Source organism: Cetorhinus maximus, chromosome 5 (assembly GCF_964194155.1).
Source record: "Cetorhinus maximus chromosome 5, sCetMax3.hap1.1, whole genome shotgun sequence".
In the NCBI taxonomy this organism is placed as follows: domain Eukaryota; kingdom Metazoa; phylum Chordata; class Chondrichthyes; order Lamniformes; family Cetorhinidae; genus Cetorhinus; species Cetorhinus maximus.
In genome coordinates this window covers 2,968,713-2,995,766 of record NC_135883.1, presented here as the reverse complement: position 1 = coordinate 2,995,766, position 27,054 = coordinate 2,968,713, and the positions used below count along the sequence as shown (strand labels likewise).

The 27,054-nt window shown below is 47.3% G+C and overlaps 1 protein-coding gene across 2 annotated transcripts in view; it reads left to right on the top strand.

The window, feature by feature from the left end:
• The window catches only part of ift172 (intraflagellar transport 172), a 158,196-nt gene extending 137,558 nt beyond the window's left edge, over positions 1-20,638 (top strand). For both annotated transcript variants that reach the window (XM_078541428.1, XM_078541427.1), the window contains 6 exons: positions 169-264; positions 1,765-1,824; positions 10,839-10,937; positions 17,486-17,639; positions 19,824-19,915; positions 20,390-20,638. In XM_078541428.1, coding sequence (XP_078397554.1) covers positions 169-264; positions 1,765-1,824; positions 10,839-10,937; positions 17,486-17,639; positions 19,824-19,915; positions 20,390-20,479 — 591 coding nt within the window. In that variant the 3' untranslated portion in view covers positions 20,480-20,638. The remainder of the gene's footprint in view (positions 1-168; positions 265-1,764; positions 1,825-10,838; positions 10,938-17,485; positions 17,640-19,823; positions 19,916-20,389) is intronic.
• Positions 20,639-27,054: the final 6,416 nt, after the last annotated feature.

Here is a 27,054-nt window from a genome sequence, read left to right as displayed (position 1 = left end):
TGAAAATTGCAGTGTTTTCAACAATGAAATGCAAATGGAAGAATCGCTTTTATTGTAGGCAGCCTGATTACTAGTGTTGGGCAAGTGACTTGTTTACAGTAATCGGAAATTTTAAAAATCTGTTAATCTATTGTATGTTTAAACATTTTAAATGATTCTTGATTTCAGGACATGGTTGCAGCAAAATTATCCATCTCTTTGCTGCGGCACACAGACATTATCCCTGCTGACAAAGCATTTTATGAGGCTGGAATGGCGGCAAAGGTATATATTCTGTCTTCACTTATGATTTTACTTTTAATGGCAATATCACTATATTGTAGGGTTGCTACAAATAAATTCTGCTGTTAATGAATTTTAAAAATGAAACTGAAAAATACCAGATGCCTACAAAATTCCTCACCTAGGTACTGTTGAAAAATAATGCTTCCTGCACAAACAGCAGCTGAATTTTTTTTCAATTCAGTTAATTTTCCAACAAAGGAAAGTAATGGTATGTTGCTATTGTTTTTTTCTAACAAAAAATGAAATTTGTTAATATTCAAACTACTTTTAAGAAGTTTGGCTGAACATTTTTGGCTACTGTACATACAGTGACTGTACCTCAAAAGCAACCTTGTTGGCTTTAAGTACTTTGAGGCATCCTGAGAGCATAATGAGGCACTTTATAAATGCAAGTTCTTTATTCAGAGGAAGTTTACTTTTAACTTTTCTTCAGTATGCAAGAACTTTAGCCTGAGACTATATTAATTAGCATAAGCAGTATCATTTGACTATGCCTAACTTGGTTGTATTTAAAAAATCCATTGGGGGTCAGATCTGTGATATTATTTCTGATACAGTTATCTTTAATGATTTTAGAATTCAGGATCAGTAATCATTCAGGTTTCAGCCAGATGTGAGGTGGGAGAAAGGATTTTTCATAGTAAGTTGGAAGGAGAAACTATTTTTTAAAAAAAACAAAGAGCTAAAATAAAATCTAATGAACATAGTTAAATGCATTCAAACTAGGGTTAACTTTCTTCTTGGTCCTCAATTATCCAAAAGACCCTTAGATAAAAACAAAAAACTGCGGATGCTGGAAATCCAAAACAAAAACAGAATTACCTGGAAAAATTCAGCAGGTCTGGCAACATCGGCGGAGAAGAACAAAGTTGACGTTTCGAATCCTCATGACCCTTCAACAGAACTGAGGACTCGAAACGTCAACTCTTTTCTTCTCCGCCGATGCTGCCAGACCTGCTGAGTTTTTCCAGGTAATTCTGTTTTTGTATCCAAAAGACCCTTCCCTGGTGACGATATGGAGTACAACTTTTTTGGTAAATCAAAGAGCAAATATCTGCTTTTAACTTTAACTTTATAGAATAAAGCTTTCAGGAACACAAAACCTCCAATAGAAATTTGAGGTAACAAAGCACCCAAGGGTTACTATTTAAAATTTGGATAGTAAGACTTAATTTTGTACATTTTATTCCTGTTCAACTGCTAATGAAAGTTTCAGCTTCTTTGTATTTCTGTCAATTCATGACACTGTAACTAATTCATTGCTACAGCAGATTGGATGTGGGAGTCAGACTGCCCAGTGAATTTAATGGCAGACTCTGGAGCGAGAATTGCAGTGAGTCACAAAACCAAATGGGGATATTAAAGCATCATTCAAAACTTTCTCCTCACAGTCCCCAGGTTTTGACATCCATGCAATTTTGGTCAGTTGGCAGCTATACTTAGGTGAACTAAAAAATGTTTTTTTCCATAATAAAACAGGCACTTGGTTGGGAGAACATGGCTTTTATATTCCTGAATCGTTTCCTGGATCTTTGTGACGTAAGTGCTCTAATCCTCTAACTTCAATCTATTATTCATGTTGTTTTTAAAACTTTTCTCTGCAGTTCAGCAAAAGTAAGAAAAAAGAGGTGGCATTTCAAGCATTAGCTTCATAAACCTAATATTTGTATTCCTAACATTTTTTGGCAGTGAAATTTGTTGGATCATTCCAGTGGATTACTGGTGTAATTGCCTAGACACTGCACCAGGACCTGGATGAAGCAGGTCAAGGCCTTAGGTTGGAATTTCCAGGGGCCTTGTTTGGTTATAGAAACCCCGTACAGGCTTCTGACATAGAGGCATAGGGCTGAGAGTGGGAACCCCCCTCAGTGATGCCTAGCATATGGTATGAGGCGTGTATGCCAACTGAAATGAAGCATACCTGAAGGGTACAAAGTGTGCTGCATTAGGGGAGAGGACCAGATTGGGGTTGGGTGGGGGAATTGCAGGAGATGTGTTTTAATCAAATAATTTAAGTGACACAGACACGGGGACACCAACTACCACTTTCACCAGAGGAATATGATAACATCCACCTCCCCACCCCTTAACATTGTAAGGGTGCTTTATTGGGTCTTTAGTGGGAGAGGTTCTGCTAGCTTCTCCCCTGATCCTGTGAGCTTTAGCAGTGTGAACAGCAGAGTTCCACAGCGGGTGTAATCAGAGCATAGCAGCCTGAATCACACCCAGTGGGTGGGATCTTCTCAGAACAGGTGAGGTCTTTACTTCGGGGAGCTTTTCAGGTGGCCGGCACGCATGGATGGACGGTGAGGCTTCCCCTGGGAAATTGCCAGGAGGAGTCAATCAAGAACCGGTAGGCAGGGGAGGTGGCCGAGCAGCCTTCCACACTGCCGGCCCAATCAGAGGGTTGGCAGCACTGCAGCCTCATCCACACCACCAAGACAGGTGCTGCTGCTGAGGTAGCAAGGGAAACGTGAGAGCAGCCCCATTTTGAGGCACCGTCATAGAGGTGGCACAGAGTTTATTTTTGCCGGGGCCAAGTAGGCAGGCCCTGGTGATTGGTGGGGAAGCCCCTCCAGCGGCAGCATTGGGAATGTGAGGCTGGCCTATGCTGCTGGCGGTCACCACTTTGGGTCATAGAGCCTCCGGATCCAATGCTCCCAGGAAGCCGCAGAGAGGCCTCCCATTTGCAGGTTAGGTGGGGGGTGGCGCAGATCAGCCGCTGGCAAAATGCCATCAACCCAGGAAAATGGCTCTTAATGGAGCCTTTAATTGTCTAAATTCGTCCCCCGCCTCCATTTGTTGGGCAGCCAAGATGCTGCCATTCTTGCTGCTGGGTAACCTCCCCGGTGGCAGGATGCATCAAGAAGCGGTCCCAACATGCCCCAGCATTTCCCCAACGAGCAGGAGACCACATGTGAGCAGAAACTACAGTGTACTAAAGTGAAAGAGGTGCAAGTAAGCTGCTTTTTTTTACCTGTATGGAGTGTTCAGGGTTCATGCTTATACTCGCATGAGAAGGGAAGGGATCGTAGGAGCAGAACTAAGTATTCAGCCCATCAAGCCTGCTCCACCATTCAATTAGATCTTGGCTGACCTTCTGCCTCAACACCCTTTTCCTGCACTATCCCCATATACCTTGATATCTTTAATATCTAGAAATCTGTTGATCTCTGTTTGAGGACTGGACCAGAGTGTCATGCGGGAAATTGTCCTCATCAGAATACTGAAAGGGGAGGGGAGGAAAAGCTGTGTTTGGTGGTGAAATCACACTGAAGGTGGTGAAAATGGTGGAAGATGGTCTGTTGAATGTGGAGGCTGTTGGGGTGGAGGATGAGAACAAGGGCGACCCTGTCATGGTTCCGGAGGGACGGAAAGGGGTGAGAGCAGAGCATGGGAAATGGAACAGACATGGTCAAGGGTCCCACTGGCCATGGTGGAGGGGAATCCTTGGTTGAGGGTAGACATTTTGAAATCACAGGTATGTAAGGTGACATCATCAGAACCAGTGCGACAGAGATGAGAAACTGGAAGAAAGAAATAGAACCCTTGCAGGAAATGAGGTTAGAAAAAGTGTAGTCAAGGTAGCTGAGGAAGTTAATAGATATGGTTGATAGTCTATCCCTGGAAATAGAGCCATAGGTGTTAAGGAAGGAAAAGGAAATGGAACATGTGAAGGCAAGAGAAGGGTAGAATTTGAGAGCAAAGTTGATGAAATTTTCCAGTTCAGGGTGTTGCAAAATCTGGTTCATAACTCATATGTTTTAGATTATAACTTTTAGTTTTAGGATTATAACATTAATGTTGGAGGTTAAAGTGTTAAATGTAAGATAAGTGGACATCTGATTGAGAAACTGGTAATAACTCTGATGTAACTGCAATTCAAACAAGTCTGAGTTTATTACACTTAAAAGGTAGCCTATGTTTATCTTGAAATGTTATGGGTAGAGCTGCAAAAGCAAAAAACAATAGTTTGGTAGAGCTAGAAGGCCTGTCCTTGCTTCAATAAAAGATTTGAACTATGTATGTAGTTCCAGCTAACAGGAAGCTGAAAGCAGTTTTACAAACATGGGGTTTCTTCATTGACCCAGGAGGTCTGCAGAAAGGGTCATAAAACTCCTTTAGCAATATAAATTATTTGTATGAGTTACACAATCAGAGTGGCCTTGAAGGCAAGATAATTTGTTTGAATTTTTATTTGAACCATCCTTAAACATGCCACAATGCAGTAGAAATAATGATTCAGGGTGGAGCCTTGGTTCAAAAGCTCAACAAAAGAACGTGTCTGTGTGTGTTGGCTGACAGAAGCAAGCAGTTCAGTTTGGTAACAGACAGAGACAGTTGTAGCTTTGCTTTGGTATAGGATGCATTCACCCAGATTCAGGGAACCATCAGGAAATGATAGTCAGTTATGCCTGCACATCAAGCAGAGAAAATACTCAATTCGTCATTCACCACATGGAATGTAGGTGGGGCTCTATCTCAGTTTGGATTTCATGTGGAAAAGCAGCTGGAAGATTTGCTCTAGCTTGCAGCTAGTGGAAGTAATCTACAGTGCTCCTCACAGAGCCTTATGGCAGAAAGCAGTCAGCAGAGTTTTGGAAAGCTGTGGGAAGGCAATTGGATGTCTGCCAGCAACCTGAACAAGGAGCTGAGGCATCCACAGTCATGCAGTCGGTAAAGGAAAAGATGGAGAGTCGCATAGCCAAAAAGCTAATAGAAGGACCCCCATAGAATCTTATCTTGGGAGACAGCTGGAACACTGAGGAGAATTAAAATAAATTCTGGAGGCTGTGGCACACTTTTTTTTTATTTGTTCATGGGTTGTGGGTGTTGCTGGCTAGGCCAGTATTTATTGCCCATCCTTAACTGTACTTGAGAAGGTGGTGTTGAGCTGCCTTGCATCTGCTGCCCCTTGTCCTTCTAGATGGTAGAGGGCGTGGGTTTGGAAGATGCTGTTGAAACTTTTGGGTTGGTCTCTAGGTGGAAGTAAAAAGTAAAATTGAGTTTATAATGTACGTAGTTTATAGTGTTAAGTTAATAATGCTTACTTTGTTTAAATCTTTTTGATATGCAATAAAGTTTGTTTTTGTTTAAAAACGTGAAGCCTTGTGGTGTAGTTCCGTCAGTTAATTGGTGGGTGTTCGGATTTCTTCTTTAAATGTTAACGTTCCCTAACAGGATCGTAACAAGGGCAAGAACAGGAAATGGCACCAACATCAATGTACTGGAAAAGGAGTGAAAGAGGAAGCTTGAGTAGGAATGGAACAAAGAATGTTCTACAAAATCCACGAAAATGCATGCATAGCTAGGACCACATGGTTTCCCATATTAACCCCTTTTATTTAGAATTGACCTCCTAACTTTCCTTTTTGGGCACTAAGATAAAAGCAAAAAACTGCAGTTGCTGGAAATCCAAAACAAAAACAAAAATACCTGGAAAAACGCAGCAGGTCTGACAGCATCTGCAGAGAGGAACACAGTTAACATTTCGAGTCGGACTCAAAACGTTAACTGTTTTCCTCTCTGCAGATGTTGTCAAACCTGCTGAGTTTTTCCAGGTATTTTTGTTTTTGTTCCCTTTTTGGGCCTTGTATTAGTTGATATTGGTGACAGTTCCCTCTCTTCAGGTACTGTTTCCCCCCACCGCCCCCCGCAGCCCTAAATCTGTTGACACCACACCTCTCCTCAAAAAATCCACCCTGATCCCTCTGTCATGGCAAACTACTGCCCTATTTCCACCCTTCCTTTCTTCTCCAAAGTCCTTGGACATGTTGTCACATCCCAAATTCATGCCCATTTTTCCAGCAATTTGTTATTTGAATCCTCCCTGTCAGGTTTCTGCCCTGCCTCAGTACTGAAATGGTCATTATCAAAGTTACAAATGACATTCTTTGTGGCTGTGACTGTGATAACCTTATCTATCCTCATCCTTCTTGTCTTATCTGCAGCCTTCGACACAGTTTACCACACCATCCTCCTCCAATCCTTCTGTCGTCTAAATGGGTGGGCCTACTTCCATTCATATCTATCGAGTTGTAGCCAGAGATAATGTGCAACCTCCCACTTCCTCAACGTTGCCTCAAAACCCTGAAGGATCTATAGAAACTATCCTTGGTCCTGTCCTATTGCTCATCTAAATGCTGCCCCTTGGTAACATGTTTGGAAAACGGTGTTGGTTTCGAAATATATGCTAATGATAACCAGCTCTACCTTACTGCCACCTCTCTCAACCCCTCCACCATCACCAAATTGTCAGACTGCTTGTTTAACATCCAGTACAGGATAAGTAAAGATTTCCCCCGACTAAATATTGGGAAGACTTAAGACATTGCTTTTGTTTCCCACAACAAACTCCAACATTCCAGCAATAGTTATGAAGACTTGTGCTCCAGAACTTGCCACGCCCCCCTGGCCAAGCTGTTCCAGTTCAGCTACAACATTGGCATCTTCCCAGCCATGTGGAAAATTGCCCAGGTATGTCCTGTACACAAAAAGCAGGACAAATCCAAACCAACCAATTACCGCCCCATCAGTCTACTCTCAATCATTGGTAAAGTAATGGAAGGGCTCATCAACAGTGCTATGAAGCGGCACTTGCTTAGCAATAACCTGTTCACTGATGCCCAGTTTGAGTTCTGCCAGGGCCACTCAGCTCCTGACCTCGTTACAGCCTTGGTTCAAACATGGGTAAAAGAGCTGAACACCCAAGGTGAGGTGAGAGTGACTGCCCTTGACATCAAGGTCGCATTTGACCGGGTGTGGCATCAAAGAGCCTGAGCAAAACTGGAGTCATTGGGAATCGGGGGGAAAACTCTCCACTGGTTGGAGTCATACCTAGCACCAAGGAAGATGGTCGTGGTTGTTGAGGGTCACTCACCTCAGCTCCAGGACATCACTGCAGGAGTTCCTCAGGATAGTCTCCTCAGCTCAACCAGCTTCAGCTGCTTCATCAATGACTTTCCTTCTATCATGAGGTCAGAAGCGGGATATTTGCTGATGATTGCACAATGTTCAGCACCATTCACGACTCCTCAGATGCTGAAGCTGTCCATATCCAAATATGGCAAGACCTGGACAATATCCAAGCTTGGGCTGACAATGGCAAGTAACATTCACGCCACACAATTGTCAGGCAATGACTATCTCCAACAAGAGAAAATCCAACAATTGCCCTTTGATAAAAACAAAAATAAAAATACCTGGAAAAACTCAGCAGGTCTGACAGCATCTGCGGAGAGGAACACACTTAATGTTTCGAGTCCGTATGACTCTTCAATTGCCCCTTGATGTTCAATGGCATTACCATCACTGAAACCCCTACTATCAACATCCTGGAGGTTACCATTGACCAGAAACTGAACTGGACTAGCCATATAAATACTGTGGCTACAAGAGCAGGTCAGAGGCTAGGAATCCTGCGACGGATAACTCACCTCCTGAATCCCCAAAGCCTGTCCACCATCTACAAGGCACAAGTCAGGAATGTGATGGAATATTCCCCACTTGCCTGGATGAGTGCAACCCCCACAATACTCAAGAAGCTTGACACCATCCAGGACAAAGCAGCCCACTGGATTGGCACCACATCCACAAACATTCACTCCCTCCATCACCGACGCACAGTAGCAGCAGTGTGTACCATCTACAAGTTGCACTGCAGGAATTCACCAAGCCTCCTTAGACAGCACCTTCCAAATCCACGACCTCTACCATCTAGAAGGACTAAGGGCAGCAGATAGATGGGAACACCACCACCTGGAAGTTCCCCTCCAAGTAACTCACCATCCTGACTTGGAAATATATTGCCGTTCCTTCATTGTCACTGGGTCAAAATCCTGGAACTCCCTTCCTGTACCTACACCACATGGTCTGCAGTGGTTCAAGAAGGCAGCTCACCACCACCTTCTCAAGGGCAACCAGGGATGGGCAATAAATGCTGGCCCAGCCAGCGAAGCCCACATCCCCTGAATGAATAAAAAAAAATTTAGAGAAGGAAATCTGCCATCCTTACCTGGTCTGGCCTACATGTGACTCTAGACCCACAGCAAAGTCGTTGACTCTTAACTGCCGTCTGAAATGACCTAGCAAGGTTAGTTCAAGGGCAATTAGGGATGGCCAAGAAATGCTGGCCTTGCCATTGACACCTATACCCCATGAAAGAATTAAAAAAAAAATTCTAGCCACTGAGGTTAAACCAGAGTGTTCGCAGACTTGGTGTCATATTTGACTCTGGGATGAGCCTCCGACCACACATCTGCGTCATCACTAAGACAGCCCATTTCCAACACCATAAGATTGCCTGATTCCACCCCACCTTAACTCACACAGAATCTCTCAGTGCAGAAGAGGCCCTTCGGCTCATCGAGTCTGCACCGACATGTGAGAAACACCTGACCTACCTACCTAATTCCATTTACCAGCACTTGGCCCATAGCCCTGAATGTTATGACGTGCCAAGTGCTCACCCAGGTACTTTTTAAAGAATGCGAGGCAACCCGCCTCCACCACCTTCCCAGGCAGCATATTCCAGACTGTCACCACCCTCTGGGTAAAAAAGTTTTTCCTCACACCCCCCCCTAAACCTCCTGCCCCTCACCTTGAACTTATGCCTCCTTGTGACTCATCTGATGGTGAAATCCGCACTCATGCCTTTGTTACCTCTGGACTTGACTATTGCAACACACGGGCCTCCACATTCTAAACTGCAGAAATTTGAGGTCAACCAAAACTATGCTGCTCTATTCACACATCACACCTGTTCTTGCTGACCTAGACTGGCACCTGGTTAAGCAATGCCTTGATTTTAAAATTCTCATCCTTGTTTTCAAATTCCTCCATGACCTTGTCTCTTCCTATCTCTAATCTCTTCCAACCCTACAATGTTCTAAGATATTTGCTCTCCTCCAATTCTGGCCACGACCATCGCTGGTTTTAATCACTCCATCATTGGCAACTGTGCCTTCAGCGGAGAGGCAATTGGCAGTGGAGAGCCAGAGCAGATGAGAACCCAGAGGCAGTAACCTCACCTAGAAAAGCGGGCAAACAGAGGGCCCAGAGACAGCGATCAGCACCTAGAAGAGCTGGAATCACTACCTGGTGGTTACTGCCTGGAGTGGTGCAGCATGGGCCAACAGTGAGATCACGAGGCCACCACTGCTCTTTATGAATCCCAGGGAGAGAGGTCCTGTGGGAAGGAGAAAAGAGGGAGTGGGAAAATGTGTGTCTTTATATTCTAGGCCCACACAGTGGAGCCTGGCCTCCAGTCATCTTGGACCCCCTTGCCACTGGACCAGTGCTTTGTTGCATGAAGCCCGTGTGGCAACTGATGTGCACAGCCATCCCACGTTAAAAGAACACACAGCAGGCATCTTCCACCCCGTTAAAATGAAGTTTGGGACCTGAAATGTAAGGACACACATGGACAAACCCAACAGTGACAGACTGGAACAGCATACTCCCATGTTGCCCGGGAGCTCCGACATTTGGACATTGACATCGCTGCCCTAAGTGAGACCTGGCAGGCAGGGGAAGGCCAGGTCAAGGAACGAGGTGGTGGCTACACCTTTTTCTGGAAAGGTAAAGCAGTAGAAGATCACCACCTCCACGGGGTTGGCTATGCCATTAGAAAGGAAGTAGTTGGCCATCTCAAAGACACCCCTTGCAGGATAAACGAGTACCTCATGAACCTTCGGCTCACCCTAGACCAGAACCAATGCGCTACAGTCCTCAGCGCTTACGCCCTAATACTGGGTGTTACAGACGAGCCCAAAGAGGAATTTTACTCCAGCCTTGAACAATCCCTGGACAGAGCCCCAATGGATGATCAGTTGATCCTCCTTGGCGACTTCAACGCCAGAGTTGGGAGGGACACAGACCTCTGAGGAGATGTAATCGGCAGAGAGGGGGGGTAGGGAAATCTGTCACCAATGGCACCCTGCTCCTGACAAAATGCCTAGAACATGGCCTTGTCATTACCAACACCTTGTTCCGTCAGAGAGACAAGTACAAGGCTTCATGGCAACACCCTCACTCCAAGCACTGACACCTGCTCCTCTCTGTCATTGTCCGAACGCGGGCGTGTGTATCGCCCACTCCATGACAGGAGCCAACAACTGCTGGACGGCCCATTACCTAATTCACTCTGTCATCAACATTAGTGTAGAAACAAGTCATCCTCAACCCCGAGGGACTGCCTGAGAGAGAGAGAAACTCTTTGGAATTTCCTTCCTCAACTCACCATCTCACTATCCCCCTTTTCTCCTTTAAAATGCTTCTTAAGACCTACCTTTTTGACTAAGCTTTTGATCATCTGCCTTGATGTCTCCTCATGTAGCTTAGTGCCGAATTTTGTTTGATACCGCTCCTATGAAGTGCCTTGGGTAGTTTCAGTATGTTCTCGGTGCTATATAAATGCAAATTACTGTTCCTGTTGTTAACCTTGTTTCTCCTTGAAGTTAAAACACTAGAGTCAATAGACCCTGTGAACAAAATAGTCTTCAAAGTGCTGACTAAAGATTATCATAATGTTCTTGCACATCTTATGTTTACAGGCGATTGAGGAGGGGAATCTTGATGCACTTGATCATTCTGATTTTCAAGATACAGATATTCCATTTGAAATACCTGTTCCTGTAAAACAGCACGTTTTGGTAAGTTCAAAAAGAAATTTCATGGGTCTGTGTAATATGTGTCATGTCTATTGGCAATAATATCATGTGAATCCAAATCCATATCCTAGATCTGAATCCTGGATTGGAATTTTTTAATGAGGTGTTTCTTTTCTAGTGCAGCCTTAGTTTGTTTTTGAGTCACAGCTGCCCTGTTCAAAAGCCCCTAAGTTGAAGAGTATTTGGAATAGGTGACTTTTTATTCATTTGCAGGATGTGGGCTTCACTGGCTGGGCCAGCATTTATTGCCCATCCCTAGTTGCTCTTGAGAAAGTGTTGGTGAGCTGCCTTCTAGAATTGCTGCAGTCCATGTGGTATAGGTGCACCCACAGTGCTGTTAGGAAGGGAGTTCCAGGATTTTGACCCAGTGACAGGGAAGGAATGGGGATATATTTCCAAGTCAGGATGAAGAGTGGCTTAGAGGAGAACTTCCAGTTGGTGGTGCTCCCCTCTATCTGCTGCCCTTGTCCTTCTAGATGGTAACAGTCGTGGGTTTGGAAGGTGCTGTTGGAGGAGCTGCTTTGAGTTCTTATTAAATATGTGACTATTATTGTAATGAGAAAAATGGGCACTAATATAAAAAATGAATTTATCTAAAAAGCAGATTCACTCAAATAACAACTGGTAACATGAGAACAGCACAGCAGTTTTATCACTATGTGAAAAGAGAAAAGAGGTTAATTTCCTAGGTGTCAAGGTGACTTGGAGGGGAACTTCCAGATGGTGGTGTTCCCATCTATCTGCTGCCCTTGCCCTTCTAGATGGTAGAGGTCGTGGGTTTGGAAGGTGCTGCCTGAGGAGCCTCGGTGAATTCCTGCAGTGCATCTTGTAGATGGTACACACTGCTGCTATTGTGCATCAATAGTGGAGGGAGTGAGTGTTTGTGGATGTGATGCCAATCCAGCGGGGCAGCTTTATCCTAGATGGTGTCAAGCTTCTTGAGTGTTGTGGGAGCTGCACTCATCCAGGCAAATGGGGAATATCCCATCACACTCCTGACTTGTGCCTTGTAGATGGTGGACAGGCTTTGGGATGTCAGGAGGTGAGTTATTCGTCGCAGCGATGGTAATGCCATTGAATGTCATGGGGCAATGGTTGGGTTCTCTCTCGTTGGAGATGGTCATTGCCTGGCATTTGTGTGGCGCGAATGTTACTTGCCATTTGTCAGCCCAAGCCTGGATATTGTCTAGCTCTTGCTGCATTTGGATACAGTCAGCTTCAGTATCTGAGAAGTCGCGAATGGTGCTGAACATTGTGCAATCATCAGCGAACATCCCCACTTCTGACCTTATGATGGAAGGAAGGTCATTGATGAAGCAACTGAAGATGGTTGGGTCTAAGACACTATCCTGAGGAACTCCTGCAGTGATGTCCTGGAGCTGAGATGTGTGACCTCCAACAACCACAACCATCTTCCTTTGTGCTAGGCATAACTCCAACCAGTGGAGAGTTTTCCCCCTGATTCCCATTGACTCCAGTTTTGCAAGTGCTCCTTAACGTCACACTTGGTCCAATGCAGCCTTGATGTCAAGGGCAGTCACTCTCTCCTCACCTTGGGAGTTCAGCTCTTTTGCTGATCTTTGTGTGCTAGAGGGCCTCCCAATGGCCCTGCAGAGTTGGGAGCCTACTCACCTTCCCTGAGTGGACACTGATCCCGCTCTTTGGTCTTGAATTAGCTGAAGATTTGAAACTCCCTGTGGGCATACCTAAAGCGCACTGCATGGGGTTGGGTCCCGCAGCCAGCAGCCATGCCTGGTTCCTGATTGGAAAATCCAGCCCCAAGGTTGCCTCAGACGGTGGCCATGCAGTGGGATGGAGTTGCTTGATATGAAACAGAGCTCGTGGTGGGGGATGAAGACACCAGCTTGGATCTTCCTAGTTGGAGGAAATTTGTTCTCATTCAGCACTGGTGGACAAGTGTGAGAATTTAGAGACAGTGAGGAGTTAAGAGAGGTAGTGGTGAAGTTGAGTTGAGTGTCGTCAGCATACATATGGAAACTGACACTATTGTTGCAGATGATTCCACTTAAGGGTAGCATGGAGATGAAAATAGGAAAGGTATTGGAGGAGACCAGAGGTAACAGTGAAGTAGTGGGAAGTGAAGCCATTTTATGAGGGGAGGCGATGGCGTTGTGGTATTGCCACTGGACTAGCAATCCAGAGACCCAGAGTAATGCTCTGGGGGACCAGGTTTTAATCCCGCAATTAAAAGGTGGATTGTGTGGTGGAATTTTAATTCCAGATTTTCATTGGATTCAAAGTCTATTGTCGATTGTTGTAAAACCCATCTAAGGAAGGAAACCCTTTAGGGAAGGAAATCTAGCCTACACGTGACTCAGTGTGGTTAACTCTTAAAAGTCCTCTGTAATGGTCTGTATCAGTCAATGGCCTGTATCAGGAATGAAACCGGACGGACCACCCGGCATTGACTTATGCACAGGAAACGACAACAGAAAACTCAGTAATTGTCAACCCTGCAATGTCCATTACTAAGAATGGCTCAGTAGCAACACTACTGACTGAGCTGGCCAAGTCCTAAAGGAGGTGGTATGGGAACCAACAAGAGGGAAAAACATACTTGACCTCATCCTCACCAACCTGCCTGCTGCAGATGCATCTGTCCATGACAGTATCGGTAGGAGTGACCACTGCACAGTCGTTGTGGAGACTAAGTCCCGCCTTCACATTGAGGATACCCTCCATCGTGTTGTGTGGCACTACCGTGCTAAATGGGATAGATTTCGAAAAGATCTAGCAACTCAAGACTGGGCATCCATTAGGCGCTGTGGGCCATCAGCAGCAGTAGAATTGTCTTGAACACAACCTGTAACCTCATGGCCCGGCATATCCCCCACACTACCATCAAACCAGAGGATCAACCCTGGTTCAATGAAGAGTGCAGGAGGGCATGCCAGGAGCAGCACCAGGCATACCTAAAAATGAGGTGTCAACCTGGTGAAGCTATAACACAGGACTATTTGCATGCCAAACAGCTTAAGCAGCAAGTGATAGTCAGAGCCAAGCGATCCCACAACCAACGGAGCAGATCGAAGCTGTGCAGTGCTGCCACATCCAGTCGTAAATGATGGTGGACAGTTAAACAATTCACTGGAAGAGAAGGCTCCACAACTATTCCCATCCTCAATGTTGAAGGGGGCCCAGCACATCAGTGCAAAATATAAAGCATTTGCTACAATCTTCAGCCAGAAGTGCCAAATGGATGATCCATCCCGGCCTCCTCTGGAAGTCCCCAGCATCACAGATGCCAGTCTCCAGCCAATTTGATTCACTCCACGTGACATCAAGAAATGGTTGAAGGCACTGGATGCTGCAAAGGCTAATGGGCCCTGACAATATTCCAGCAATAGCACTGAAAACTTGTGCTCCAGAACTTGCTGCACCCATAGCCAAGCTGTTCCAGTACAGCTACAACACTGGCAGCTACCCGGCTGTGTGGAAAACTGCCCAGGTATGTCCTGTACACAAAAAGCAGGACAAATCCAACCAGGCCAATTACCACCCCATCAGTCTACTCTCGATCATCAGTAAAGAAATGGATGGGGTCATCAACAGTGCTACCAAGCGGTACTTGCTGAGCAATAACCTGCTCACTGATACCCAGTTTGGGTTCTGCCAAGGCCACTCACTTCCTGACCTCATTATAGCCTTGGTTCAAACATGGACAAAAGAGCTGAGCTCCCAAGGTGAGGTGAGAGTGACTGCCCTTGATGTCAAGACAGTATTTGACAGAGTGTGGCATCAAGGAGCCCGAGCAAAACTGGAGTCAGCAGGAATTGGTGGGGGGGGGAACTCTCCGCTGGTTGGAGTCATACCTAGCACAAAGGAAGATGGTTATGGTTGTTGGAGGTCACTCATCTCAGCTCCAGGAGTTCCTCGCCGTAGTGCCCTCAGCCCAACCATCTTCAACTGCTTCATCAATGACCTTTCTTCCATCATAAGGTTAGAAGTGGGGATGTTCGCTCATGATTGCACAATGTTCCGTCCCATTCGCGACTCCTCAGATACTTAAGCAGTTCATGTCCAAATGTAGCAAGACCTGGACAAATATCCAGGTTTGGGCTGACAAGCGGCAAGTAACACATGCGCCACACAAGTGCCAGGCAATGGCCATCCCCAACAAGAGCGAATCTAACCACCGACCCATGACATTCAATGGTATTACCATCACTGAATTCCCCCACTACCAACATCCTGGGATTACCATTGACTAGAAACTGAACTGGACTAGCCATATAAATACTGTGGCTACAAGAGCAGGTCAGAGGCTTGGAATTGTGCAACGAATAACTTACCTCCTGACTCCCCAAAGTCTGTCCACCATCTACAAGGTACAAGTCAGGAGTATGATGGAACACTCCCCACTTGCCTGGATGAGTGCAGCTCCCACAACACTCAAGAAGCTTGACACTGTCCAGGATAAAGCAGCCCGCTGGATTGGCACCCCATCCACAAACACTCACTCCCTCCACTACCACCGAACAGTAGCAGCAGTGTGTACCATCTATGAGATGCACTACAGGAACTCACCGAGGCTCCTCAGGCAGCACCTTCCAAACCCATGACCACTACCATCTAGAAGGACAAGGGCAGCAAATAGGTGGTGGCGTTCCCATCTGGAAGATCCCCTCCAAGTCACCTTGACACCTAAAAAATTAACCTATTTTCACATAGTGATAAAACTGCTGTGCTGTTCTCATGTTACCAGTTGTTATTTGAGTGAATCTGCTTTTTAGATAAATTCATTCTTTTTGTTCGTGCCCATTTTTCTCATTACAATATATAGTCACATATATTTAGTAAGAACTCAACAAAGCTCTTCCAACAGCATCTTCCAAACCCACGACCACTACCATCTAGAAGGACAAGGGCAGCAGATAGATGGGAGCACCACCCAAGTTCCCCTCCAAGTCACTCACCATCCTGACTTGGAAATATATCGCCGTTCCTTCACTGTCGCTGGATCAAAATCCTGGACCTCCCTTGCTAACAGCACTGTGGGTGTACCTACACCAAATGGACTCCAGGGGTTCAAGAAGGCAGCTCATCACCACCTTCTCAAGGTCATGGGCAATAAATGCTGGCCCTACCAGTGAAGCCCAAATCCATGAATGAATAATAATGAAAAAAATATGATTCTCTGGCTACGACTGAACTGGTAAGAATGGAGCTCAGCGAGAAGCAGTCCCATGCTACTGAATATGGTGGAGAGGCGTTAGAGGACAATGGTATGGTCAGCTATGCTAAAGGCCGCAGACATGTTGAGACAGTTGAGGAAGGATGGTTTACCATTATCTCAGTCACAAAGGATGTCATTTGTGTCTTTGATAAGAGCAGTTTCAAATCCGCAGCAAGGGCAGAAACATATTTGATCTTTCACATCTGGTTTGTTACCTGGCTCATCTGGTGTTTATGTATACTGCAGACCTTGAACCTTCATCATTTATCTAGATTACTAATCGCTTCCCAATTATGTGTTAATCTTCCTTTATAGATATTAATGAGAAAATGTTCTAAACGGAGATACCAAGTAATGTCTGCTTGAGATCACTCCTGTAACTTTTAGAGCAATGGCTAACCCATATTACAGGTTGAAAGTTTCAACCATTTATTTTAACATATTTTCTCTTCCAAACCTCATGAGAACTTCAAGGGGTGAATTTTCTCCCCGTCAAGGGGGGTTGTGCGGGGGTGGGTGCACATCCGATCGGCACCCCCGTTTGGCTGGGCACCACTATTTTATGTGGGTGGGCCAATTAAGGTCCACCCAGCGTGACGTGCGCCCGGAAGCGCTATGCACTCCCTGTGTGGGCGGGAGGAGGAGGGAGAGTCAGGGCCTGCGCGCGAAAGTGTGCACAAATCCCCCTGAGGCACAGAGGTGCCTCAGGGAGATTAGTTTCATGTATAAAACATTGAATAAAGGGAGAAAAAAATTTTAAGGACGTGTCCCCTCATGTGAAACTGTCACGTGAGTTGGGACATGTCCATTAATGTTAATAAAAAATTTTCCGACACTTAAAAACATTCATGAAACCTCATTCCGCCCGTGGATGAGGTTCCATGAAAAATGCGAAGGCCGCCTGGGCTCTTCGCCTGCTCATGAACCTTAAGGTTGGACGGGCAGCTCAGGTCAATGATTTAATTGATTGTTAAATGGCCTTAATAGGCCTTTGACAGTTCAACGGGCGCACAGCTGAGCGCTGAACTGAAAATCTGAATGACGGGCAGTGACATCGGGACGCACGCCCGACGTCACCCTGTGTCATTTTATGCCTCGGCGAATAAGGGCGGGACCCGCTCACTGAGCAGAAGATTCTACCCCAAGTGTCAGTTGTCTTGGTCAGAATGTTATCCTACACATGTGTTCTGATATTCTGAGCTAACTGCAGCTGATCAGAAACAAATGCTGAGGCTTTCTGAACTCATTTTACTAGCAGTAGTTTGGCCCTAAATTAATGTTTTATATCACGGTTCCTTGCCTAGCAAATGTAGTTGAACTCTTTTTTTTCCAGGATGATAAGCGAGAGGAAATTAGGGACTGGGTTCTCACTGTGTCAATGGATCAGCGTGTTGAGCAGGTCCTACCAGCAGATGAACGAGACACTTATGAAGCGTCTTTATTGGCCGTAAATACTGGGATACGCTCTCTTCCTTGTGTAATAACAGGTGATTATTATTTTATGTTAAGCACAGCTGGGGGTTAATTACATTTCAATTAGTTGAGGGATAACAATGATGGGAAAATGAATACTTATTTGGGGGACTTATCATCCCCATTGCTTCTTCCATAACGATGGTTGGCAAGTTGACCCATTGGCTGAGACAGTCAGCACCCTTTTCTCCTGTAGTATAAATTGTTGTGATTGTTTGAAATTTGGCATTCTTATATTTGTCCTGATGAGTGCGAGACAAAAAGCTTTGGCAACATGTCTCTGTTTTCAACAATATTTAGGTTGTATTCTACCAAGTGACCACTTATTTACACTTCTTCATCTATTAAACAATCCTTGGCCATTTATAATCTGGCTTAAAAGCATGGTAAAAATCTACTGTCTCAATTTCAACATAGCCTTAACCTGTATTGCAACAGTGAGAAATTTGGGTTTTGTCTTCTTATTTAGTCACATAACTTGCTGATACTCATTGTATAGATGCAAACATTAAAAGCAACTGCTTGGGCAAGCTGCCAGATGCCTGCCAATGCCCAATGGTAAGCTATATGTGAGAACTAGCTGGGACTAAATTGGATACCTCCTACCCTATGCCTGGGTGCTGTAGTGCAACCTCAGACTTCTCTAACGCAAGCTCAGCTTCATTGTTCAAAAGAAAAGCAAAATACTGCGAATGCTGGAAATCTGAAACCAAAACAGAAAATGCTGGAAAAACTCCTTGGAAAGAGAAACAGAGTTAATGTTTCGAGTCCTTATGACCCTTCTTTGAGTACTGCAAGGCTCTGAAGAAGGGTCATATGGACTCGAAACGTTAACTCTGTTTCTCTCTCCACAGATGCTGCTAGACCTGCTGAGTTTTTCCAACATTTTCTGTGTTCATTGTTCAAAAGCTGCAGGGTGTCACAGCAGACCAGCAATCCTTTTTTTGTGGAAAAATATACTTTATTCATAAATTATCTGAAAGAACATTACAAAACATTTCAAAATGGCCATCACAAAAAGTGCAATCTATTCAACTTTTCCACATTGATTGTATCGAAGCACTTCATGATCTATGAATATTACAAACATTTCAACATGGTCATTACAGACAGTGCAATGGTATTCAAGTTATCGATATAGATCATGTTTCACTCTGAGGTGCTTCAATACAATTATGATACATTTAGTATTCACTGTATACATTCATTGTGAGTCATACAGCCCGAGGGTTCTATACAATTTCCAGCTCCTCGGTGCCCTATGGCAGAAAGGTCTTAGACAGTGACCTTTCCCCTTTGGGCCTTTGCGATGGCTGCCCCAAGGTTTAGTGCGTCTCTCAGCACGTAGTCCTGGACTTTGGAATGTGCCAGTCTGCAACACTCGGTCGGGGTTAATTCTTTGCACTGGAAGACCAAGAAGTTTCGGGCAGACTAAAGAGCATCTTTCACCGAGTTGCTGATCCTCCAGCTGCAGTTGATGTTTGTCTCGGTGTGCGTCCCATAGACCACAGGGTCCTGTGTCACAGAACTGCTTGGGATAAACCTCGACAACTACCACTGCATCTCTCTCCAGACTTTCTTTGCAAAGGCACATTCCACAAGGAGGTGAACAACAGTCTCTCCCCCACCACAGCCACCTCGAGGGTAACGTGCAGAGGGGGTGAGACTCCTGGCATGTAGGAAGGATCTGACGGGGAAGGGCTTTCTCAGCACCAGCCAAGCTACGTCTTGGTGCTTGTTGGAAAGTTCTGGCGATGAGGCATTCTGCCAAATGAGTTTGACAGTCTGCTCAGGGAACCATCCGACAGGATCTACCATCTCTTTTTCCCTCAGGGCCTCTAGGACATTACATGCAGACCACTGCCTGATGGACTTGTGGTCAAAGGTGTTTCTCTGCATAAATTTTTCCATGAGGGACAGGTTTGTTGAAATCCTGGCCGAGATCAGCCAACTCATCAGAATTGAACCCATGACCTTCCTGCTCTCAATGGGTCAGTACCATACCATGTGGTGCATATAGCCACTTTGTCATTGGGATTTAAATGGAAATAATAATTATGGCTTAAAAACCTAAGGGAACCTTTTGTCCCTGTACATGTCATGATATCTCTGCAAACAGATTACCTCAAACAGTTCAGAACTTAAGTAAGCTAACCACTTTCATACACTGAGTAACCATTTATTTCATGATAACTTAGGTTATCCAGTACTTCGTAACAAAATTGAATTCAAAAAACCTGGAAAAGCTGCGAACAAAGATGACTGGAACAAATTTCTCATGGCAGTGAAAGTAAGTAATTGCAAAGTTCCTAAATATTCAGGATAAAAGCAGTAAGTAATAAAATGTGTAGTGGGTCTCAAGAAGATTTGAACTCGCGCTTAATGCAATTTGTATTAATTCAGCTCCTGTTCTCAGTCCACCACAAAATTAAATAAAACATAATCTAGTCTTGGTAATTAAGCTGGTCTACATGAGAAGAGAGCAATTTTTTGGCTAATAAGTACAAGTTTTCACAGGAAGTAGATAATTGACCTCTTTTGGCTTGAGTTTTACTTGAGTTCCTATATTTTCACTTGTACAACCGCAGGGGGGAGTGTATTGTTTAAAGTACTTACAAAAAAGCTGACATGCAGGCAAAATCATTTGTGCAGAATTCCTCATAAATCAACATAATTCAAATTTAAACATCTTGATTATTGTACAGCAAAAAGATGGTCAATCTATTTTAATTTATAATTATTAAATATTTTATTCCATTTCTAGACAACCCACAGTCCAGAGTGTCAGGATGTCCTGAAGTTTGTCAGTCAGTGGTGTGGAGGCCTCCCTAGTGCTAGCTTCTCCTTCCAGTGAAAAAGACTAAAGAAAATGATCGCTATATTTTCTACATTTCTATAATAATCTATGGACTCACCATAATATGACCAAAGGTCTGCATCATTATTTTCTTCCATTTTGAGGACTTTTATTTATTTGCAACTCTGTGAATAAATACAACTATTAACAACAAAACTGTGTACTGTTTGTCATTTTGAATTTGTGCAATTTTGTATCATTAAAAATACCCGTCTGTAATATTTTTGTATGTGTATGCAGGCAGTTTTCAGAATTTTTCAGATTTTCACATTGGAGCTTGGAAGTGAAACATTTTTAAATTCTCTTAATCCATTTGAGTGTTATTGGTAATTAGGCTCTGGTAAATGATTAATTCAGGAAAGTAATCGTTTGGCTAAAAAAAATGGTACAAATGTTTTAGCCAATAATGATTCTCGCAGAAACACTCAAATGGCGTCTTGCTCTAATTTAGGTTGCTGGGGGATATCAGTTATAGGATAGCGTGCTAGACAGATTCATTAGGAATAATTCTGGTCAGAAGGGGTTAAGAGCAAAACTTAAGGCCTGGCTGGGAACCAGACTGAAGCCTCCTGATGCTGGAAAACCCTGCTCAAGGCTGAAAATCTCTTCCATAGCCTCCGGGGCGGAGTTTTCCGTGCCTGTTGGTGTCAGGCGTAATGGCGGGCATGAACGGACAATATGGCGGGAAGGCCAAAAATTGGTTTCAGGACATCATGAAACCAGTTTGCGCTAATCCGCTCCGCCCATCAATAGCAGGCTGCCTTTCCCACCGCCAGATGTCGGGAACTTCATTTTCATACATCTGCAGATCATTATAAGCCCCGCTCTCTACAATCATTCCCCCCTACGCTGGATCCTGAGACATGTTTCACAATAGCACTTAAAGGCATGCGCCTGGTGAGCAGCCACTTCGAGGGGAACTCTGAGGTGAGTGCACATTAACATGGTGCAGCACTCGCAAGGGTTGCCTGTTGGACTTCAAGTTGAGGCGCAGCGCATTCAGGCGAGGGCACAGGCAAGTCGCTTTCTCCTGCCTGGCTGACAGTGCGGAGCCGGGGCAGGCTGCATGCAGGGTGCGGGGTCAGTATGGGGGGCAGGGGGCGGCCATGCATTAGGGAAACCTACAAAGTGACCATTCCTCTGCAGCTGAGACAGTTCAGGCACACACACGTTGACATGCTTGGAGTTGGGTCTCTAGCTTATCTGCCCACTCAAGCAACGCAGAAGCATGGAAATGCCACCAAATGCTCCAGAGCTTTTCACCCCTCGGGCACAGGCTGCAAACTAATGAGTGTTTAGTGGACTGTAGAACAATTGGATGACTGGGCAAGTTGTACAATCTCCTTGCTAAAGCCATGGAGCAGTCACTGGTGGAGGTGCTCACAGCCCCTTGCAATGTCATTATTCAGGTTTGGACCAGTCTCCCCCATGGTTCAAGTGAGCAATACAGCCTTGCAGTGCAGATTAGGGGAATGCCTGTGCCTGAGCTGAGAGCACAGCATGCAGTCCAGTGGGCAAAGCTGCTGCCAATCGGTCGGGTGGAGGTGGGTGGGGTTTTGGGCAGCCGCGCAGCGCACTAAACTCTGGACATCCAAGTGGTGGCTAGCACTCCATGGGATGGGTTAAGGGTCCTTCAGATTTAACCCATGCTAACCCACGTGTCTCTCTCACCCTGCTGGAGGCGCCTGGCTGGACAGAGGGAGGAGCAGCACCCTCAAGAAGGGGCAGCTGGGGCTTCTGCACACACCAGTGAAGAGCCACAGTGAGCCGTCGCTGACCAGCACATAGCTAGACCCAGGGTCTATACACGGCACTTGTCGTCCCTGCAGATGACCAAGAACCAGTGTCGCTGAAGACTGCGCATGTTCAGGGAACTGGTTGGTCACATCTCACCTGCTGCAGCGTTTGGTGCCGCGGGGCGGGGCATCCACTGCCAGTGGCCATGAATATGACCACGGTGCTCAATGTTAATGCCAGTGGGTCCTTTCAGGACTCCACAGGTGACCTCTTTGGGATATCGCAAGCCTCCACGCAAAAAAGGAATCCAGGAGGTCACAGATACCATAATCGCGAAGGCACCCAACTTTGAGGATTTTACCCGGGATCAGGAAAGCCAGGAAGTAAGAGCGCTGGGATTTGCCCAGATCTCAGGTTTCCCAGAGGTGCAGGGTGACTTCGACTGTACTCGTTTGACACTCAGATCTCGGTGGCAACAAGCTGTCAACTGCAAGGGCTTCCGCTCGCTGAATGTTCAGCTGGTGTGCGATCACCACAAACACACCCTACAGGCCTGTGCCCATATCCCCAAGAGAATACCAGAGAGGACCCCACTGCCCTTGATCCTGGGGGTGGGATGGAGGTGGATGTGGAGCTGACTGGTAGCTCCGAACTAGCCCCCCGTAATCGATACGGGGGATGGGTTACAAGCTGGAGGTGATGACCTGGAGGAGGACGACTTAGAGTCGTTGTCGGGTGAGGTGGAGGATCGCCTGGTGCCCTCCACCGATTCTCCCATCATCACTTTACGGGAGCTCCAGGATTTTTTAGCGCATAATCGCAGTCACCGAGACAGGGTCCAGTCAGCCATGGACTGGTGGCATTTCTTTTTCTCTTGCGTTCTGGTCTGCCTGCGAGGCCCTCAAGACTCTTGGGCTGGACTGGAACGCAAAAAGGAAGGTCCACATGTTTCTCACTGGGCTCCTGAAGGAGAGGAAGGATTAAAATGGTGCTCTGCTTCTTACGCTAGGCATGGTGATGGTAGCACATACTGCTGACAATGAAGACTACCGTAGCAAGCTTCAACCACAATGGCAGCAGGGACGCACAGCGCAGGTCCCAGAACTTCTCGGTCCTCAGGGACAGTGTACTTCCTGCAGGAAGCTCATTTTGTTCCGGGAGACAAAGCTACGTAGCACCTGGAGTGGTGAGGGGGTGTCTACATGAGTCACCTAGCCTCCAATTCTGGCGGGGTGGCTACCTTGAACAAAAACAAAAATACCTGGAAAAACTCAGCAGGTCTGACAGCATCTGCGGAGGGGAACACAGTTGACATTTCAAGTACTTGAAGGGGTGGCTATCTTGGCCCCACATTTTCAGCTGGAGATCTTGGTGGTCAAGGAGCTGGTGCCAGGCCGGTTGCTGCACCTGACTGTGCGCCTGGAGGGCACGGCGCTTCACTTTGTGAATGTTTACGCTCCCCTGGGCTTGCAGCAGCAAGCGAGACTCTTTGAGGAAGTGTCCACTCATCTTGGCTCCATCGACGCGGGCGAGTGCATCGTCCTCTGGGGGGGGGTGGGATTTCAAGTTAGGGTTAGGACAGGGACCCTCTCGGTGCCCAGTACCGCTCGATAGGTGTGAGTAAGTTGCGGGACCTGGTTGGCTCCTTCAACTTGGTGGACGTCTCTCGACATCTCCATCCTGACTCCGGCGTTTTCACTTTCGTGACACCTGGAGTCGGAGCGTCCGGACTCAACCGCCTCTATGTTTCCAAGGGGTTCGTGTCCTGCGTTCCATCAGCTTCTGTGCGGCAGATGCCATGCTCGGACCACCGTCTGGTGTGGGCGGAGCTCGCTCTGTTCTGCGCTCGGACGGGGTCCGCGTATGGGCACTTTAACAACCCGCTGCTGGAGGATGAGCGGTTCCTGGACTCGTTTCGTCATTTCTGGGCCGGCTGGAGAAGGAAGTGGGGAGGCTTCCCCTCCTTGAGGCTATGGTGGGACGTGGGCAAGACTCACGTCCGAGTTTTCTGTCAGGAGTACGCGAGGGGGTCGACAAAGAGGTGGAAATCCAGGATCGAGGAGTTGGAGAAGGAGGTGCTTGACCTGGAGACACGTCTCCGTCAGCTCGAGGCAGACCCGGCCCTGCGGTCGGTGTACGATGAGAAGAAGGGCGCGCTGCGGGACCTGCAACTCGTCAGGTCCCGCGTCGCGGATCCAGTTCCTTCGAGACCTAGACCATGGCTCCCTCTTCTACTCGCTGGAAAAGAGGCACGGGGTCTGTCAGCAGCTCCTTATGCTGCTGGCCGAGAACGGACCCCTTGTCTCGGACCCCTTGTCTCAGATCCAGAGGGCACCAGGGCCATTGTCCGAGACTATTACACTGCCCTGTTCTCTCCGGGGGTCCTGGGAGAGAGTATCGCGACCGGGGAGATGCCCCTCTCGTGGCACAGGGCTGTGATTGCCTTGCTGCCAAAGAAGAAGGATCTCCACCACCTCAAAAACTGGTGTCCGGCCTCCCTCAGCACCGATTACAAGATCTTTGTCACTGCAATGTCTTCTCACCTTGGCACCATGATCCACCCTGACCAGCCCTACATTGTCCCAGGTCGCACAACCTTTGATAACATCCATCTGGTCCGGGACATCATCCACTTTTCCCAGGGGACTGGTCTGTCGAGAACCTTCCTGTCTCTTGACCAGGAGAAGGCGTTCGACAGGGTGGATCACGAATATTTATTCAGGACTCTGCGAGCATTCGGGTTCGGGACACATTCTGTCGCCCGGATCCGACTTCTGTACACTGCCACGGAATGTCTAGTGAAGGTTAACGGGTCCCTGACAGCGCCCCTACACTTTGGGAGAGGGGTACGTCAGGGCTGCCCCCTGTCTGGCCAGTTGTATTCTATCTGCGCGGAGCCTTTCCTGCGCCTCTTGCGGAGGAGGTTGTCGGGATTGGTTCTGCGCGGGCCGGGCATCAGGATGGTCCTCTTGGCTCACGCCAGTGACGTGCTCCTCATGGTCACTGACCCAGCTGACCTGGAGGATGCACGAGTGCCAGGAGGTCTACTCTGCCATGTCCTCTGCCAGGATCAATTCGGGCAAGTGTTCTGGACTCCTGGTTGGTCAGTGACAGATGGATCCCCTACCCGAGGAGCACAGGCCTTTGACCTGGAGCAGGACCAGTCTCCTCTACCTGGGGGTCCATCTCTGCCCTGCTGAGGAATCCTGGCCGGCGAACTGGCAGGAACTGGAGACGAAAGTCACCGCTCGCCTGCGGCGCTGGACAGGACTGCTCCGAGTGCTGTCTTACCGGGGTCGAGTGCTGGTCATAAACCAGCTGATCGCCGCCATGTTGTGGTACCGGCTGGTCACTTTGACCCCTCCCCTGGACTTTGTCACAAAAATCCAGAGAATGCTCATCGACTTCTTCTGGGACAAAAGGTTGCACTGGGTCGCTGCTGAGGTTCTGAGTCTCCCGCTTGTGGAGGGCAGTCAGGCGCTGGTGTGCCTATGCATCCAGGTGGCGACTTTCCGCATTCAGGCCCTGCAGCGATACCTTTATGTTGAGCCTCCTCCGAGATGGTTGCCCTGGCGACGTATTTCTTCCGCCAGGTGCACAGCCTGAAATATGACCTGCAGCTCCTGTTTATAGACCTGAGGGGCCTTCGTGGCTCCTTGCAGGCGTTGCCCATCAGGACCTGATCAAAGTCTGGAACGTGGTCGCCTCGCGACGCAGCTCTCCCCCGTCAGGAGTGGCGGCTATCGTCAGAGAGCCGCTGTTCAGGAATCCGCCCCTCCGTCCTTTTCAGTGACTGGCGGAGAGGAGGGCTGTGGCTGCTGGGGTGACTAGGATCGGGGACGTGCTGGGTGGCGGAGGAGCGGGCTGGATTATTCCACAGGAGTTGACGCATTGCGTGTCTGTGGACGTCCAGCTCGTGGCCAATGCCATTCAAGACCTCAGGATGGTCGTGCTCGGCCCTGACCTTATACTGGGTCTCGAGGTGGCTCAGGTACGCGGTGGTCTTCCGTCCGAGCGTACCCCTGTCCGGACAGAATTCCACATTGGCCCCAAGCCCCAAACCCTCCCTCGGGAGCCGGTGCCCTGCAACTGGAGTCACCTCGGGGAAATGCCCTCCGTGCCCTTTAGCACGGCGAGGAGGGGTTTCCTGTACGGGCTGCTGCTGCACACCCTTCACTTCCTCACCCTCGCCCCCCCGCCCGGACACGCCCTGTGCCTTGTTGCCGTCCGGCGGCGGAGGTCCCCAGAGGAGGGGCCCTCTACGCAGGTGACCTCCCACTTTTCACTGGGGACCTTGGGGGTAGGCAGTCCCCTACAACCATAGGATGTGTCTGTTCACGAACTCCCAAGATACCTGAATCTTTTGCAGCCTTGTGGAGTCTGTGGACCATGCCTATATAGGGTGTTGTAGGCTGCACTCCCTTTTCAGTTATTTAAAAAACCTTTTTCTGTTGTTTTGTTTGCACTTCAGCCCCACGCTCCTGATCTACGGGTACCCGGTGCGGAGGAGGGAGGAGGCTCTCCTCGTAAACCTGCTCCTGGGCCTGGCCAAGTTGGCCATTAACAGGTCCAGGCAGCGGGCGATCAAGGGGGTCAAATGACCTGACTGCCTGCCCCTCTTCCGCGGCTATGTTCGCAGCCGGGTGTCCCTGGAGAGGGAGCACGCGGTGTCTGCCGGCACCCTCGAGGCCTCTGTGCTCGGTGGGCACTGTGGGGACTGGGGTGTTTTATAGACAGTTTTGCTCACATTTTGATAAGTTTCTTTTAAATTTTGTCTTTGTTTTTGCAGTTTCCCTTTAAGGGGCTGCTTTTTACTTTGTCCCTGATTTTGTTAA